Source organism: Nyctereutes procyonoides, unplaced genomic scaffold, assembly GCF_905146905.1.
Source record: "Nyctereutes procyonoides isolate TBG_1078 unplaced genomic scaffold, NYPRO_anot_genome, whole genome shotgun sequence".
NCBI classification, from domain to species: Eukaryota; Metazoa; Chordata; class Mammalia; order Carnivora; family Canidae; genus Nyctereutes; species Nyctereutes procyonoides.
This window is the reverse complement of record NW_026575026.1, coordinates 6682546-6701587: the sequence shown is the minus strand read 5'-3', so window position 1 is coordinate 6701587 and position 19042 is coordinate 6682546. Positions and strand designations below refer to the sequence as shown.

Below are 19042 nucleotides of genomic sequence, written 5' to 3'. Positions count from 1 at the left end.
AAGGGTTGATGTGGTGCAAGCTAGTTTACCATAGCTGAAAGTGAAGTCTCTTAGAAACATTTTTTAGGTTGGACATTTTTAGTTCGCTAAATACACAGCTCCAGGCCTACAACCACCCACACAGACTCTAAATCCTGGGATTCATAGACTTAAGAGACATGTGTTATGATAGAGAAATGTAGTTGAGCCTATGAAATAGATTCTGAGTCTCCTTGCCTAACCAGCCACATGGATGAAGATGTAGAGTCGCTCTCTCTCTTTAAATCCATTCACTTGTCTTGCTTATAAGAGAAAACAGCTTGCTTCTTGTCTTCAAGGCATTGTAACCTTCCCATTAAAAAAAAAAAAGTACTTGGGCAGCCTTGGTGGCTCAGCGGTTTAGCACCACCTTCAACCCAGGGTGGGATCCTGGAGTCCCAGGATCGAGTCCTGCATCAGGCTCCCTGCATGGAGCCTGCTTCTGCCTCTGCCTCTCTCCCTCTCTATGTCTCTCATGAATAACTAAATAAGATCTTAAAAAATAAAGGACCAATGAATTTGTCAAACTCTACTCCATCAAATTGGCCATTTTTCCTCCAAGATGTAGAGAAAGGGAGTGGCCAGAGGCAGAATCCCCACTCTGGTGAGTGAGAGCACTTTTTTCCTAGTCTAATAGTTAATAGTGTTTGCATATGGTAAATGAATAGATTTATACTCAAGTAGCATAAATGATTTACTAAGATATTGTTTGACCTAGGCATTCCCTCGTACTTACTTTTGAGTTCCTTGAATCTTCAAGGTTCTACAGCATGGATATATTCTCCAGAGCCATATCTTCGGCATTGCTCAAGAGTCAACCTCAGTGAAATTAAAATATAGGGTGACCATAAAATTTTTGTTTAGCACAAGACACTTTTGAGAATGAAAGAAAGTAATATTAATATCAGGACAGTGGGGAAAACTGGGACTATCATAAAGAAACTGATAGGTATGGTGATCCTACTTTAACACATTTCTTTGCAGTGAAAGGACATGATCCAGGAATGATCTAATGATTTTGAGCTTAGCAAGTGGATTTGGGAAGGAATAAGAGCTAGCAGTTTTCAAAGAGATTGGAAGGGAGGAAATCAGCAAGAAGAAGAGAAAATAAGCTAAGAAGAAAAAAAAGAAAGCTAGGAAGGAACCCCAGTAAGAAAGCCAGGAATAAACTCTTTGCCCAGGAAAGCAGGTGGATGTTAGCAAGTAGACATGGATCATTAAGCAGGGTGAATTGAAAATAAGCACAGTTTGGAAGATTAAAATTATTCTCATTGAGAGGAGAAGAGAACGTATGGAATTGGGTAGCACTAGGTGTAAACTGTATAAAGAGAAAATATCCTCAAGTTTATATGATTTTTAAAACATCACTTATAGTAAGGACTTTGAACAGCCCATAAGTTCCATTCTAACAGATCAGTTTCAAAGGACAACTGGGAGTACTCCTGGTCAAAAATGATACTTCATAACAGATGCACTTATTTTAACATGCGCCAATAAAGGCAGACAAAAAGAAGTAGTGTTTAAATGACTAAGTGGCTGACGAATATTATGATAGTCTGGACCTACTTACCAGGTAATGCTGTTGGTCTGAGGGTGAAAATAAGGATAGTAGAGGGCACAATATTAATCATACAGTCATCCCAGGCAGTTAACACTGGTTAGTAGATAGTAGCAGGTGCATATACAAAACCTAAAATCTGCCTTCATAGAAGATGGCAGGAGAATGTAGGACCTGAGTAGAGTATAGAAGATTGACTTTTCAATTAGCTATAGATGATGCATATCATCTGTGTGAGTAACTTTTCTATCATCTCACAGAGCTATCATTGTTTGCAACCTATCTCTTGCATAATCAGTCCACTTGTTCTGCTCTATCCAGTCATGATCTCTCGATTCTTGGCATGCTAATACTGTGATCACTAAGTTGTTAGAACACCACTCAGAAAGTAAGGAAGTTTAAGAAATTATAAAAATGAGCCTATATGGCAGAGGGCAAGCCATATCCTTCTGAGCAATTATAGCAAGCTCTTTGGAAGAAAGAAATACAGCTAGTATGAAAGGAATCTGAAATGCACACATCTGGATTCCCAGAGTTGTTGATGTTCCAGTTGTAGCTACACATGGCAGCCATTTGAAATCTATTTCTTTGAGATCAAGGTTGGCTAAAGGAGTTTGTATTCATTCTTAGTTGACCTTGCATAAAATCCAGGCTGTATATCCCTTAGAGAAGTGACTAGTGATCATTAGGAAAGAAATGTCAAACTTTATCTTTAGAATTCAATCCAGATGAGTGTATTGGGTAATTTTCAACCTGATTTGAAAACCTTAGTCCATTCTTGCTTTCATTATCTGTTACTGTTCTTTTAATTCTGATTATTCTTCACCTTTTTGCTTAATGTTTATAATTTTTTCTTAGAGTTGAGTCTGTCTGTTCTCTGCAGTGCCCACCACCAGGCCTTGAACATTATAGGCATCCATAAATTTTGAAGAGAATTAAATGGAGTTGAGGGTGGATTTTAAATGGAAAGTGAGAACATTTGTTCAAAATAACATTTTAAAATCTGTTTTCATATCATAATGTGCCTTATTTATCTCCTAATGGGAGATAAAGCATTTCTAGGCATCTAGGCATAGTCAAGGCTCTGAAAGTTTCTGTACTACAGAAACATTGAATCTGGGATGCCTGGGCGCCTTAGTGGTTGAGCATCTGCCTTCGGCTCAGGGTGTGATCCCAGAGTTCTGGGATCGGATCCCACATCGGGCTCCCGGTGCATGGAGCCTGCTTCTCCCTCTGCCTATGTCTCTGCGCCTCTCTCTCTCCCTCTGTGACTATCATAAATAAATAAATAAATAAATAAATAAATAAATAAATAAATAAATAAATAAATAAATAAATGTATTAGTCAAATAAATTGAGGAATACTAAGTTAAATAAGATTAAATATTTTTTCGAAGATTTTATGTATTTATTCATAAGAGACACAGAGAAGGCAGAGACACAGGCAGAGGGAGAAGCAGGCTCCATGCACCGGGAGCCCGATGTGGGATCCGATCCCGGGTCTCCAGGATCGCGCCCTGGGCCAAAGGCAGGCGCCAAACCGCTGCGCCACCCAGGGATCCCTGACTAATACATTTTTGCAAAGGGTCTGGACTCTTCAGTAGACAGAAATTAATTTAAACCAAACATGGAATTTTCTGGCTACATAAGAAGTAAGAATTCTTGATGAGTTCACAGAATGGAGAAGCTGCAGGGCCTCAGGACTTGAAACTTGGGACTCAGCAATCTCTCTTTTCATCCATTTTTCTCTCCTGCTTTTGTCTGTTACCTTTTGGGTGCTGACCTCATTCAATCCTAGTGTGGACAGTCCCATGACAGGCCCTTTGAACATGGAGGGGAACGACCTCAGGTAAAGGGAAAGTGTTGATTGTTATACAACCCAAGTATTGGTAAATAATTAGTTTCTCAAAAGGATTTGATTCCTGCCTGAGTCACACATCCATCCCTTGGACCAATCACTCTTACCAGCACAGGAATTTACTAAGATTGGCCATATCTAGGCCTTTTGTCCATTTAGATGGCCTGGTCAGTGATTATGTCCAGAACCTTTAAGAGAGGAGTTTGACCAGCTTATTGGGAAGAGCAGAAATAATAACCACCATTCATTCATTCATTCATTCACTCAGTCATTCATTCAATAGATGTTTATTCAACCTTTCTCTTCAGGCACTCTTCATGGCATTAGAGATACAATACTGAAGAAAATAGATGGATATTTCTACCTTCATGGAACCTATATTCTATGGGGAGTCAGATAATAATGATAAGTAAAACATGGCATGTTTGACTATGATAAGTACAGAGAAGGAAAAAATAAAGCAGGGAAAAGAAGTAAAAATAATTACTTGCCTAACTTGATAGAGCAAAGAGTCTGCTGAACAGAATGGAAAATAAAATCAGATTATTATAGAGCTGTTGGTAACGAGAACTCTCCAGAAAGAACCTGAGGAAGATGATTGTAGCAGTGATATTTTATTAGGCATTTGTACCACTTAGCCATACTGTACTCTGTGTTAATAGAAAACAGTTTATTACCGCAACTTCCTTAGGTGATAATAATAGTTTTGGCAATTTGATGTTTTTAGACCCTTCCCATGGCTGCTCTTTCACTATTTATAGAATCAAACAGATTTTTTTTAAATATTAACATTTCTTGGAGGACTAATGGTATAAACTTTGGAAAATTCCTTACTGCTTAGAAGTGGTCATGTTCCTAAAACATCTAAATATCTTGCCTTTGCTTTTTTTTGTTTGTTTCCACTAAATTATTAACCCTGATGTACTTGCTTTTTGCCTTACAGTTTTCTTCTTATATGAAGTACTAAATTAAGGAAAAAAAATTCCACAAAAATGCTAGTGAAAGTGATGGAGTTTTAGGGCTCACGTCTCATGTCACTTTATTTTCCCCAATTAAAAACTCTGTAAATGGGGGCACCTCGGTGGCTCAGAATGTAAATCATGTGAGTCTTGATCTCTGGGTCATGAGTTCAAGCCCCACATTGGATGTAGAGCTTACTGAAAAACAAAAAGAAAAGAGAAAGGAAACTCTGTAAGTAGAAATTGTTACTATAACCTCTATAACTTTTTTTTTAATTAATGGAGAAAATTGAGTCATGTCTGCAACTTCCCATCCCAGCAGTAATCCATGGCAAAAAAGTACTGAATTCACTGATAACTTTTGACCTAAGGGGAAGGGCATTTATATTAATATTAAGAATATATCAGAGGTCTGTGCCTTTCATATGGTCCTGCAGAATTCTCATCTCCAACATCCACAATCACTGAATGTTTTCTTTGAGCTGTGGGAGGTGTTTCCTACTCACTGAAGAGTGCTTGAATAGGAGCTCTTCTAAGTGGGAATTGGAGAAGGCAAGGAGAGGGATGAAGAACACCTACAAGATAAGCTTTCCAAATAACTGTAAGAAGCAACTTTTACTCCCCAAGAAAACCACTTTATACCTTTACTCCTCTCAAATTCCCATATTCCCTTCCCCTTTCCTTCATCAGCTCACTTTTCAGTTATCCTTTCCATAGTTCAGGGTTGCTTGAGCTGTTTTTGTGTCTGTCCCTTGTGTCTTCTACAACAGTAATATGTCTCATTAATATTCCAAAGTGTTAGCACACTTGCCATTTAAAAGAAATTCTCTATTTTATCTTTTCCTTTACCTGTATTCCTATTCCTTGCCTTTTCTTGGTAGCAACATTTCTGAAAATAATTATCTCTGCTACCTGTCTCCACTTCTTCACTTCCCATTCTTCACTGGGCAGTGTGGTGTCTACTGTAACTGCTCTTGTCAAGATCACCCAGCACCTCCATCTTGACAAATTCATTGATTCATTCTTGTTTCTCATCTTATTTGAACTTTCAGCAGCCTATGACTCAGCTAATATACTTTCATCATTGAGCCCTTTCTTCACCTGATTGTTGGCATATCTTGATTTTCCTCCAACCTCATTGGCTGCTCTTTGAGGATGTCCTCTGCCTAGATCTCCTCCCATTCCTATAAAGATAAAATGGCCCTGGATTTAATTCTTATCCCTCTTTTCTGCATTCAAGATGTCATCTGTCTCATGGTCTTAAATTCTGTTTACGTGGTAATATCTTCTAAATGTGTCTTCCTACTACACCTTTCCACCTGGATTTTTAGTAGGCAAGTCCCACCTAAAACATCCCAAACTCCTTACCATGGCTTGCAAGGCTCTTACCACCTGCCCCCCCACCACTACCTACGTAACTTCTTTTGCTATTTCCTCTTCTTTCTTTTTTTTTTTTAACATTTTATTTATTTATTCATAGAGACACACACACAGAGAGAGAGAGGCAGAGATACAGGCAGAGGGAGAAGCAGGCTCCATGCAGGGAGCCTGATGTGGGACTCGATCCCAGCTCTCCGGGATCATGCCCTGGGCTGGAGGGGGCGCTAAACTGCTGAGCCACCCGGGCTGCCCTCTTCTTTTCTCCTTTAGCTCCCACTACACTTACCTTCTTATTATACCTCACTCTCTCTCTCTCTCTTTTTTTTTTTTTTTTGCCTCAGAGCCTTTGCACTTGCTGTTCCCTTTGCCTAGAATGTTCTTTGAGAAGATCTTTGCTTGGCTTGTCCCCCTATCCAATGTAAGATGTACTTCTTCAGAGGCTTTCCCTGACCACCCTATCTAAAATAATACCCTCTAACCTGTTTTATTTTTCCTTCTTAGCACTTCTCACTACTTTAAATCATATTTTATTTCTCTCTTGGTGAAAAATGACCCAAGGAATATAATTTGTTGATCTATCCCTGTATCCCTAAGGGTTAGTTAGGTCAATTCCTGGCTCATAGTAGACTCTCAGCATAGGTTTATTGAGTGAGTGAATAAATGAATTGTTTTATACATAAACATTGTTTTATATGTAAGTTATGTGACTGTATCCTCAATATTCTTGAATTCAAAGTACAGAGTAATGTTTATTATAATAGAATGATTAAACATAATAGAAAAATGGCTAGCTAGAGCCTGTTGTGTATTGACTCATATAAAGGAATTTCCTTGAGTGATATATGCAGTGTCTCTTGTTTCCTTCTCTGGAAATAAGTTGTGTTTTCTGGGTTCTTCCCATGCAGCTGAAGAATAAGTTCATGAAAAAACTGCCACGTGATGCAGAAGCCTCCAACGTGCTTGTTGGGGAGGTTGACTTCTTGGATACTCCTTTCATTGCCTTTGTTCGGCTCCAGCAGGCAGTCATGCTGGGTGCCCTGACTGAGGTCCCTGTGCCCACAAGGTAAGCTGCTCCCTGACCTGCTGGGGTCTACAATGTGCTTATAGGGAAGTCTTGGCTAGATAATCAATAGAATGAGGATACATCATATTGGAAAGGTTTAATCTAAATAATGATTTAGCGTATTTTTATGCTATCAAATCATTGGCACTGGTATATTAATTATAATAATTAATTGGGTCATGTGCTAGTTTATTCTTAGTATAACTAAGAATACTTAGTTAATTCTCACAATAATATATGTTTTTTAAAGTTTATTTATTTTAAGTAATCTCTAGACTCAATGTGGGGCTTTAGCTCCCAACCCTGAGATCAAGAGTTGCACGCCTCTGACTGAGCCAGCCAGATGTCCCTCTCATAATATTTTTAAAGTCTAAACTATAGGTGTATGGATTTTATAGATGAAGAAACTGAGTCTGAGAATTTAAGGAACTTGTCCAAGGTCATACATATGGTAAATATTTCAGAGGACTGAGTTCCTTTCATTTGCTCTATGTTTTATCAGAAAATTGGTAATAGGTACACACATATATTTTCATACACAAATGTATATATGTGACTATGTACATATACACACACACACATAAAAATACCGTTAAGCTGCAAACTTAAATTTGCACTCTTTTACTGTTATGTATTGTATCACATAAATTCTTTTAACCCATATTATGGTTATTACAATCACATCCTCCCTGCACTGCATGGCACCTCTGGAGGCATCCAGTTTATTGGCCTTGCACCTGAGCTCCAGAGTTAGAAGCTAGACTTTCAGAGTGCTGTCAGTGAACAGAAGTTAGCACTTGACTTCAACTTGGGCTGAAAAAGAGTTTAAAGAGAAGTTTGTAATCTTAAGGTTGACATCATAAAATTATCATGTGACTAGGAACTTTTTTGGGGGGGTGCTTTTTGTGGATCCAGTGCAAGGACAGGTAACTTCTCTTTCAGGTTTCTCAGGTGAGCAGGAAGGGCTGTGAGTCCTCCTCAGTGATCTCAGATGGTCTTGCCATAATAAACTGACAAAGACACAGGGACCCAGGTTTGCTTTGAGCCAAGTTAAGGAAAATCAGAACATTATTATGGCCTCCTGATTCATAGATTACAGGCTATTTTTTCATCATATGGATATTTTCTCCTTATTTTTATATTTCTTAGACACTTAAAATAAGAATGATACTAGTCACTAGTCACTGGACAAATTGCAGAGGAAAGGAAATGCTCATGGATTATTCAATTAATGGGATTGTCATGATTTGTGTTTTCTATAAGTTAGTTGTTCACTTGAAAACATTCCAGCAGAGCTTTGCAGTTCTATCTGATCAATCACCTGGCGAACTGCTAGCTGACTCAGATCATGGCTGAGGTCCAGCTCTTGTACCCCTATGGCTTTGTTTATGTCTCTTTGGACTAATTTTGCTGGGGCTTGAAAGAAAAAAGCATGCCAAGAAGTGCTAAATTGCTCTTGCATTTTCATTTTTCTTACACTTTTTCTCTCGAAGCTACAAGTAAAAAATATTTTAAAGGGCTTTTTATTTAACAATAACATGAGTTCATTGAGCAGCAGATCATGACTGTTTGTGTATCCCTCTTATCATCTGCTCCTGTCTGGCTCATTCTTTTCTTCTGTACAGGAGAGCATTACTAGCCTAGAGGGTAAAGCACAACATCATTTGAATTAGCAAAAGGAGCCTGGCAATTCAAGGAAATGTAATTCAGTAATGTCATAAAACTACTTCAGGGCAATAATCTGGACAATATACCCAAGCATGTAACATTTTTCCGGGAAACAGCTTTATCCATTTGCTGTCCTCTGGGCCAGTGCATGCTATAATCACTGAGTAGGGAGCCTCATTAGCCTGTGTGTGTATGAGTGATGTGGGGCCATTTACAATGGCTGCATCCTGTGAAATCCAATCAAGGAAATCTCACAAGGAATGTGGTGGTCCACGTGGAGGACTGCCTCTGTACTCAGCAGTGTGCTTTCACGCACTACCCTGTTGTACCGCAGGGAGACTTGGGAAGTTTGTTTTTGTGGACATTTGGCAATGGTCATTTTTCTTTTAGAAGGTGGAAGAAAGTTATGCTCTGATATTTAGTATTGTTATTGTTGCGATTTATAATAAGCAGTATTACTGCCATGCACCTCTTATGAAGCACAGATCTAGCAGCTCCCCGTGTGTAGTGTCCACAGGTTTCTCTGTTTACCCTGTTATGGGCTAAATGTACTTGAGCTTTGTGCCTGCACCTGGCCTAGTGCCAGCTGGGTGGACGTTATCTGCTTAGGGTTCCTTCTTGCCACCCATGTGAAGGCAAACTGTTCTTTGCTATTTGATGACTTGGTAGGATGTGTTGATTTTTCCCAGCATCTTGCAGACGTTTTGCTTGTCATCATCTTCTATCTGTCCCCAGAGGTGCCACTCCTCCATACTTCTGAGTGATGTAGGGGATGAGTATTATTACTCCTATTTCACAGGTGAGAGATGGTGGCGAAAGGAGGATTCATAATCAGCACTAGAAATAGAACTGCAGATTTCTGACTCTGAAGCTAGGCTTTAGGGAGAATCTGAGGAGCTACTTAGAATGGATTAAAACAAAATACTTTAGAGTTTTCCCATGAAGAAAAATAAAAGCCCCTGATCAGTTTGTTTTTTTCTGATTTTGATTTTTCACATTTAAGACCAATATTTAGTCAGTAACTTCTAGTCCCCTGAAAATGAGAATGTTTACTCCTTTCGTATCACTGTAAGTTCATATGTATTTTATGTTATAAATGATGATTTGCCTGAAAGAAGCAGTTTGCACATAATTATCAAAACCATAGAAAATCTAACTATTAGAGGGATTGAGATGGAAGTCCTGCTAGTTCAATTCTGTCTTGTCCCACAGTCCAGTGGCTAGCTGCTATTTACCGTATGTAATGTGGTTGTTTCTGGTGGGTTTGTGGTCCTCACGCATCTATAGTGGAAGCTGCAGTTTAGCCATAATTTCCAAAGCCGCTAAATAAGAATAATGGCTTATTTGATTCACTGCTGTTTTGAGAGCTGGGAGTAAAGGATTGGTGCATGCTGAGTTTATTCTAGAAATAGCTGTGATATATCAGGAAGGAGGAGGGTACATATCCTTTCTGAAAAGATCGAGTGGTTTAGGAAGGCTTGGCTCTTCTTCTGGTATTATGCTCTGTTTCTGCCTGTAATTATTTTGTGAATGTGAGTATAGTCCATTGGTTCCGGACAGAGATCATCTGGTACTTATTTTCATTATGGAGAATGCTAGAGGCATCCTCCTCAGGCATAATTAGTATGTGAAAAAGCTCACAAGCGTAGAGGAGCCTCATGAAGATTCTTGAGACAGCTAGCACTGTTAAAAATTCTATGACTTTATTTCTAGTTATGAGTGAATAAAAAGAACTCAATAATGTAAGTTAATTTCGTTTCCCCAGGTGTCAACATGGTCTGTGCCCTTCCAGCCACACAAATGTGATATTTACCCCAATTTGTTAATAAAGAAAAAAGCTTCTGGTTAAAAATAACATCTGTCCATTGACAAAAAAACAGCTTGGGTCATGAGAGGAGTTTTCAGTATGTTATAAAAGCTGAGTTTGGCAAGACGTACTTCTATCATGAAAGTTGTAACAGCTTTTGCTTCTTCAGGGTAAAGGGGAAAGAACATGTTTCAGGCAGAGGGAACTTCAACTTCCCTCTATTCTGTGTTGCTAGTTTTCTAGATCCCTCATCTCCGTTTCAACAATGCAATCCAAATTAGGGGCTTTTTAAGGGTTTCTCTTCCTATAGGTGAAGTTCTTGACCTGAGGTGATGTTTCCTTCTACCTATAGACAGAGGCCAGATTTCTTCTCTGGATCATTTTGAAGGGTTGAATTTATCAAATGGTTCCTGACTGGAGTAATGGGAAAATTTCCCTGATATGATTTTATTTCTATTTGGTACCATTAAAGAATAAACATAAGTGTTAATAAATACTTATTATATATGATATATATGTGGTTATCCAGGAAAGAGAAATTATACCTTGATATCTGAAGTTATTGTAACAATGTAAATCTCATAAATTGGGTTGATTGCTGTAATGTCTATTCTAGTCACTATTGGTCTGCTACTTTCATTCATTCTTTGGTCCTATTTAGCAGAGACCAGAGTAGATATTTACAGAAAATGAATGCCCTCCTCTCATAAGGCTTTAAGTTAGAGGCTCCATTACTCTATCAGCCCTTGGAATAGTCACCCATCCTCTGCCAAAGTTTATATTTGAGGACCACTGATAACTGAGCGTTTGTCTCACTTTCTAACAAGATAGTATTTTGGCTTTGTTGCCATATAGCCAACCTGATCATTAATTCATGTGTCAGTTGAGAAACGTGTATTTCCATAATGTGTATTTGTAAACCATAATCGTGATGAAGATGCTAGGGCAAGGTGGGAAGAGGTACAGGGTGGTTCTGAAAAGATCTTAGATACCATGCCTTACTGAAAAACTAATATTTAGACACATTAAAATAACAAAAAAATGGTGGGTAAAGGCAACCCATGATTCAAAATGTGTCCAGTAAAGGATCCAGGTGTTGGATATGTTCTCTTGCTGCACTACATCTGCCCCCTTTGCTTAAAAACTATGTTCTTACTAAGTGCCCTGTCTGAGAGCTGGCCATTTCTAGACAGGCAAATAGGATTGAGAAATGTGGCCAGTACTGTAGGTGCTTCTTATGCTCCTTAATTGGATTTATGTTTTGCTTTGGTGGTTAAATGTTTTTTGCTTATGTTGCACTCAAATCAGACATCAGTCATTTTAGTAAAGTACATTTTAGTGTCATAAAGAAGCACTTTATAATACTTGAGGTAGTGGTATATAATTGAGGTCCAGCTTCAAACAAGGAAAAATTCTAGTATCAGTTGAACTTCACTATTAGAAGAACTAAAATCCACTTTTAATAATGACTTCCTTCATACTTGAACAGACTTTCATGCCTGCTGATTGCTTTTGCTTTTTCATCTACTGTGGTAACACTTAAAAGTGAGTGTGCCGCCTCATGCCAGAACTGGTTTCTAAGCAAATAAGTATTGAACAGTTTTATGGTTATTTGGGTTTAAAATTGAAGCATTCAAACTTTAAGTTATTTTCTTACATTCTTAGTTTCTGGTTGTTTTCCTTTCCCCTTCAGATTGAATTTTATAATGAAAAAAAAATAATTTATTCAAGGACCTTTTAGAAGAGACCCTAACACTTTGGAGAGTACTTGCTATCAACCCATTTTTTAATTTAAAGTGAGGTGTATAAATAAATGAGTAAAAAGAAATTTTATTAAGCAAGTCCCATAATAACCCTGGTCCCATAAAATTTCACCTAAGATTTCTTGCCCCAGCTAAGTATCAACATCTTTCACCAAGGTGACCTATGGGAGTCATAGGTTGGGAAGGTAATATTAGGCAGAATTGTTTGCTGAAAAGAACAGGACGTGAGAAGGCCTATCTACTCTCTCTCATTTACTAGGCACAATCTTTGGCTCATCCCTTGATCTCCTTGAGTCTCAGTATCCTCGCCATTAAACTGGAATAGGATACCTGTCCTTATTGCAAAAGAGTGTATGGAGTTTAAATGAGCTGATGAATACGAAATGCTTTGCAAGCTTTAAAAAGCTGAGCAAATGTGATGTCATCATTTTTGATGCTCTTATTGTCTCCATGTTAGGTAAGACATGATCATAAGCAAGACGGATATGTATCCAGTGTTGCCTTTTATGTATTGTTTCTTATTCAATTACTGGGTTTCTTCCTCTCTTGTTGAGACACAAACCTAAGTGGGGAATAAGGCTCGTTACTGCAAATTCCAGGACCTTCTTACTGTGGAGCAATGCGCGTACATTATCAAGAAAACAAGTTTGGAAAGAAAAATGAGGACACTCACAAAAGAATTTTAACTGTCTGTGAATGATGCTTTATTTTGTATTTCTCTCATATTTCTCTCTCTTTACTTTGGCTGTCAGCATGTGGCTTACTTGTAGAGGACTTGCTTTTTGCTGACTTCCAGTCACTTGTGAGCAGAAATATTTCTTAAAAATATGGAGAGAATCATTTGTCACTGCTCATATTGAATAAGGAAAAGTCAGAGAAATCTGAAGACGTACTAAGTCTTTCTGGTTACTGTACTTTTAATGGGTTTTCTCCAAAGATTCTGAAAGTCAGTAGAAATGGAGAGAAAAGAAAATTCAGAAAAAAAGATTGAATGACTCCCAAAGTGAAGTTCTCTTGCTCAGTGAGAAACTTCTCAGGGTTTCCATGGTAAATTCTTTCTTGCCTCCAAAGAAACAACAATTTGTGTTTCACTGTAGTGTGAAAGACCATCTTTTGTGTTACCGAGAATATTACCTTTGTTTTAAAGATGAATTCTAGACCTATGCTGTTTAAAAACTAGGATAGATGTGTCTCAGGTTAATGTATATTAACTTTGATGAAATGTGTTTTATAGCTTTTGCTTCTTTCCTCTTCCATTAGGTTCTTGTTCATTCTCTTGGGTCCTAAGGGGAAAGCCAAGTCCTACCATGAGATTGGCAGAGCCATTGCCACCTTGATGTCTGACGAGGTAGGCGATCTGGAACATGGTGATCTGTGAATGTTCCACTTGTATAGTTTTCATACTGTGAATTGGCTGTCACAATTTATTCAGTTAGAATTATGTGGTTACCAGCCTTCTTTATGACATGAAGCACAGCTTTCTTGGCAGATGAGCTGATATCTGCACAGGTTTTCAAAAAAATAAATTTTATGTTGGAATAAAATATGGTTTCCTTTCTTTTTCTAAGCATTTGCAATTCTTAAAACTGACATATGTTAAATATTCTTTAAAAAGTTCAAATCACTGTATTAATTTAAACTTTATCTCTTAAAATGCTTTATATATTCATTCTGGGAGTGCAAGCATCCATATATCATATTGTTTCAGAAATAATGGGTTCTATAAAGTAATGCATAATAAAATGAATCATGCATTTTTTTCTTAGATATCAGAAAGTACCTGTTTTTTATGGTCTTCTTATCTTGCAGGAAAGAATTATACACACTCTAAAATGCATTAGCAACTGTTACTGCAGAGTATCTAGTACTTTGGCAGTATAACCTTACTCTCATAACAGCTTGAATGTTGTTTCACACATTCTAGATATGATGAAACCCTTAACCCTAGTCTCAGTAGGAGAAATACAAGTAGGATATGGGATCACTGATTTCTGCCTCTGTGTCTTTTTAGCTTACTGTTTTCCCAAATGTTTTACTTTTGCTTTATTACTTGATTTGTTAGCTTCTCCAAGTGCTAAGTGGAGAATAGGGCATTTAGTTCTGGAAGTTCTTTTTGGTGATTATTCAGATGGTTACTTAACGTGGGACCGAGAGCATTGATGCATAGCTTTGCTGGTTTTCCCCCTTGAGGCAACAAAACATCTCAGGGGGCTCTTTGATTTATTTTTGTGTGTTTATATTTTCTTAAAAAAAATCATTCCTCCTAAGATGTAACAATTAGAAATGCTTTAAGCTCTAAGTGACAGAAAATCCTGATTTATAGTGGCTTAAACTACTTGGGGTTTGGGATTTTTTTTTTTTTTTTTTGCTCACATATCAGGAAATTTGGAAGTAGGTAGTAGGTAGTTAAATCAACTAGAGTTGATTTAACTTAACTGCTTAATGATAAGTCAAGAGCCAAGGCTCTTGCTTGGTGGTCTTAAGGTGGCTACTGCAGTCAGCTCCAGCCATCATCCCTTCTGTATTCAAGGTAGGAAAAAGGGGGCAGGAATGTAAGCTGTATTTGTCTCTTTTAACAGGTATTCTAAAGGTTTCCAGACAGCTTTTTTCTTTTATCTCATTGGTCAGAACTGTCAATCCTTATCTGCCTGGGAGGCTGGAAAAGTGACCCTTTGACTTTCCAGCCTCTCTTGTAGCTGTACCCGCCACAGATGAGGTGCTGGCACTTTGTGCTGCCCTACTCTCAATCTCATAACCCTCAGACCATTACATGTTATTTGTTTGACAGCTTTTAAAAATTCTTGTCGAAGACAAGAGATTTAGTAGCGATCTTTAAGAATAGGTAAGAATGTTAAGCAGGAGCCATCTTTTCTCCTAGAGACCAAAGAATGAGGTATGAAAAGGTAGAAAGGACTTGCAGATCATCAGCGAGGTTAGAAGACTGGAATGACTGGCAAAGAGGATTATGTACATTCTGGAAGCTCCTTCTTTGGATATCCATATCAAAGACATGAAGCATTGCTACCATGGATGGCTTAGTTACTGCCTTGTTTAAAAGGTTAGACAGATGATCACCTGCTTAAAGCCCTTTGCTTTTTGTGTTACCAGTATAACGTAGATTTTTCTTCATTTGATAGCTAGCATTATTTGTGTGTTTGAGAGTTGCAATGTCGGGGTCTTATTAACCCTATCTTAACACTCAGCTTGAACTTTTCCTTTTTGATATACCAGCAATGGTTTGTCCCAGTCATTTGCATTTCAGAGAATGACTTGTATATTTCTCCAAACCATTTTCATCTGGCTTCCACAGCAACTATAGCAGTAATGGCACATGCCAGTGAGAGATGAAAGGCAATGTTGTGTTACAGTATTGATTTAAAAAAAAAATATATATATATATAAAAGAAACACAGCTGTTTTCTCATGCCTCTACTTATATTCTTTGGGTTCAAAATCAGAATACCAAAATAGTTTGGGACAAGCTGATAGGAAATATGAGAATATGATTATATTAAATATATATTAAATATTAAAGTGGCTCGACTTTCTGTGAGGCATGTAGAGAGTTCTCTTGTTGGATCAGTGTATCTCTTATTATCCTCTAGGTGTTCCATGACATTGCTTATAAAGCAAAAGACAGGCAGGACCTGATTGCTGGCATTGACGAGTTCCTGGATGAAGTCATTGTCCTTCCACCTGGGGAATGGGATCCAGCAATCAGGATAGAGCCTCCCAAGAGTCTTCCATCATCTGACAAAAGGTAAATTATCAGGCAATTGGGATGTTTCATCCATTAGAAGGAGGTTGTATTCAGAAAAGGAAATGGGGTCACGTGACTATCCTAATACTGTGTTTTCAGGTTCCCATTTAACTTGATGTATTCTCTCAAATGAATCACATATGTGCTTTGGTTTGACATTTCGTTGACACTGTAAAGTGAATGCTGTATGCTGTTATATTCTTCAGTGATTGCAAATTAGAGATCTCAGATTATGATATTGGGATACATTATAGATTTTTGGAGGATGTGTTGGGGACTTTCCATACATAAAGAAAGATTGGTTTACCCAAGAGGAGTCCCTATAGATTTAAGAGGCTATTGGGTAAGATAATTTTGGAGAAGGCATTTTTTTGAAAATCTGTTATTTTTCAAGTGAAACAGTGTACCCCTTGTACAGTATACAACACATTCAGCTTTTTATTCAACAGTCACTGTCTTCGCTCCAAGTAGAACACTTTAAGAGTTGTCTGGTAAGGTGGCAGAAGGATGTAATGATCTTTCTCCCAAACGTTTTCAGTCCATCTCTTCATTAGTGCATGACACAGCTAAGAAGCAGATGAATAAAATGAACTAATATTCTCTTGGGCTCTGTTGTCTTGTTTAGAAAGAATATGTACTCAGGTGGAGAGAATATTCAGATGAATGGGGACACCCCCCATGATGGAGGCCACGGAGGAGGAGGAGGGGGACACGCGGATTGTGAAGAATTACAGCGAACTGGACGGTAACTGATGGATTCTTTTGCCATTCATGATGAGGAGCTATTTAGATCTTAATTTCCTTTCATTTTCCTATCAGCATTTGACTCACTGGTTTGTGCATTTGTTCAGCCAATGTGTGTGTATAGATAGATTAGTTGCAGGGGTGGGGGTTGGGGTGAGGGATGCAACAGTAACTTAAAAAAGCCCTTGTATTTTTGGGTCCTCCTTGGTAGTAGTGGGAGACAAACAATGAGAATATGAACAAATGTGATGATTATCTGAGAAAAACTAAAGCAGAAGTACAGAGTTTGGCGATGGGAGGAAGGTGTTCCATTTTAAATAGGTCCAAGAAGGCCTTATGAAGAATTGCAGCATTGAGGAAAGTCCTGAAGGAGGTGGAGGAGGACCCAGAAGATGTGGAGATGGGGATAGGGGACAGCAAAGTGCCTGGTGTGTGCTAGGTTGGCATCTAGGCCATGAAGTGAGGGAAGAGGTGTCTAAGAGAAAGTTAGCAGGACTGCAGGTGGTGTGAGTGAGTGGCGGGAAGGCAGTCATGTGCCAGTCTTCCCTGTTTGGCTTCCGTGATCCCATCCTTTCCCTGTACATTTACATGCAAGTGGGTAACATGTTACAGAAATGAGGAACTCTCGGGTGATGGTCTCCTGAGCCTGCAGTTGGAGAGTCAGGTTTCCCAGGTTGCCTTTGTAAATCTCTTAAGTAATACTTTAAATAGGATGCTTGTGTTATGAAGATAGTACTTTTTAAGGACATTGAGGGTTTTTTGAAAGCACCAAGCTATGTTTTTTTAATATGCAATTAAATCTGAATGAAATGATTTTATTGCTCTGATACCCACTTGGGTTTCTCTCTGACATTAAAGGCACATTATTTCTTTTTTCTTAAAGAATAGAGAACATAAAACCTCTCCCCCTATTTTTTTTCTTAATAGTTCTTTACAAACTATTTTTAATAGGAATATCCTTTTCCTTTTCTATAGATATGAGTTCTGGGATTCAGCTCTTATTTAATCAGGCTGGACTTTCATGCTTATATAGTTCACTTTTTTCCTGAATGCACTGCGTGTGTACAGCATGCCCAGTCCCATGCTCAGCCCCGTGCATACTGAGAAGACTGCAGTGGGGCACCGAATGCAGCGAGGGCCAAAAAGCCTTCCCCGCCACCATCTACTCTCAGCCCCAGACAATCCTGATAATGCATGATAGCCTACGGTAGAAATCTGAACTCTGAGTGGAGGGTCAGAACTTCAGAGAGCTGCTGAGTTTTGAGGGAGGACCACCTATGCAGCAGGAAGGGTGTGAGGAAGGCTGAGATGTGACGTTTCGTTGGGAGGGTAAGTTGACTGATGCACAGACAAGACCACTGACTACTACTGTGCGGAATGGTGCCAAGCTTACACTGCTCTTCCACCACATACCGGCACAGCTTCCTCCCTCATTCCTTCGGAACTTATCCCAAAGTCACCTGCTCGGGAGGCCTGTTCTGGCCACTCCAATATATTCAATATTTGCTTCTCTAGCACTTAATAGCCCACTTATTTTTTCCCTTGATTTTTAGCGCCATGAATTTTACTCATATTGGCTGTCACCCATGTAGAAAGTGGAATCCCTGAGGGCAGGTGTTTTTGCCTGTGTTGTTCACTGTTGTGTCTTCAGCACCTAGAGTAGTGCTGGGCGTATTGCAGGTGCTTAGTAAACAAACACTGGTAGAATGATGAGTGGGGCTGAAAAGGAAACTGTGGCAAGATTATAAAGGGCCTTCCGTGCTTGGCTCTCTCATGTTTGGATGTTTTTCTTCAAACAGTGAGAAATTTTCATTCATCTACACAATTCACTCCCATCTAGAAACCAACTGTCTGTTCTTTAAGGAATGTGACACCCAGTTTAGTGACCAAGACAGAGACAGATAGAAGAAAATGTATTGTTCTACAGTTTTCTGGTTTTATATCCAAAGTGGTTAAGTAGAGCTTGTTGATTCAGACACTTTGAATACAAATTCTTTGTGGCTTAATAAGTTATCTCATGGTTAATTTGATGTCAGTTTGTTTTACATTGTCACATTTTTGCTTTCTCCCTACCCAGGTTCTGTGGTGGACTAATTAAGGACATAAAGAGGAAAGCACCATTTTTCGCCAGTGATTTTTACGATGCTTTAAATATTCAGGCGCTTTCAGCAATTCTCTTCATTTATCTGGCAACTGTAACTAATGCTATCACTTTTGGAGGACTGCTTGGGGATGCCACTGACAACATGCAGGTGGGTTTGGTTTGGGGGAAGACACAAATAGTACAGCCCAGATTGCCTTCCTCACCCCTATAGCTCAGCTAGAAGCAGATGGCCTTTCAGTTACTCAGCGTGATTTTCTTTCTTTTGCTGGATGCTGCATTTTACTTTGCTTCTGGCCTGCTGCTATATTTCCAGCATTTTAGTAATTACAAAAATAGCTCGATGAAATCTGGCTTGAGTCA

The 19042-nt window shown here is 38.6% G+C and overlaps 1 protein-coding gene across 6 annotated transcripts in view; it reads left to right on the top strand.

The window, feature by feature from the left end:
* SLC4A4 (solute carrier family 4 member 4) overlaps positions 1 to 19042 on the top strand; it is a 345822-nt gene that overhangs the window by 221357 nt on the left and 105423 nt on the right. For all 6 annotated transcript variants that reach the window (XM_055315262.1, XM_055315259.1, XM_055315265.1 and 3 more), the window contains 5 exons: positions 6679 to 6836; positions 13335 to 13422; positions 15680 to 15834; positions 16460 to 16579; positions 18656 to 18830. In XM_055315262.1, coding sequence (XP_055171237.1) covers positions 6679 to 6836; positions 13335 to 13422; positions 15680 to 15834; positions 16460 to 16579; positions 18656 to 18830 — 696 coding nt within the window. The remainder of the gene's footprint in view (positions 1 to 6678; positions 6837 to 13334; positions 13423 to 15679; positions 15835 to 16459; positions 16580 to 18655; positions 18831 to 19042) is intronic.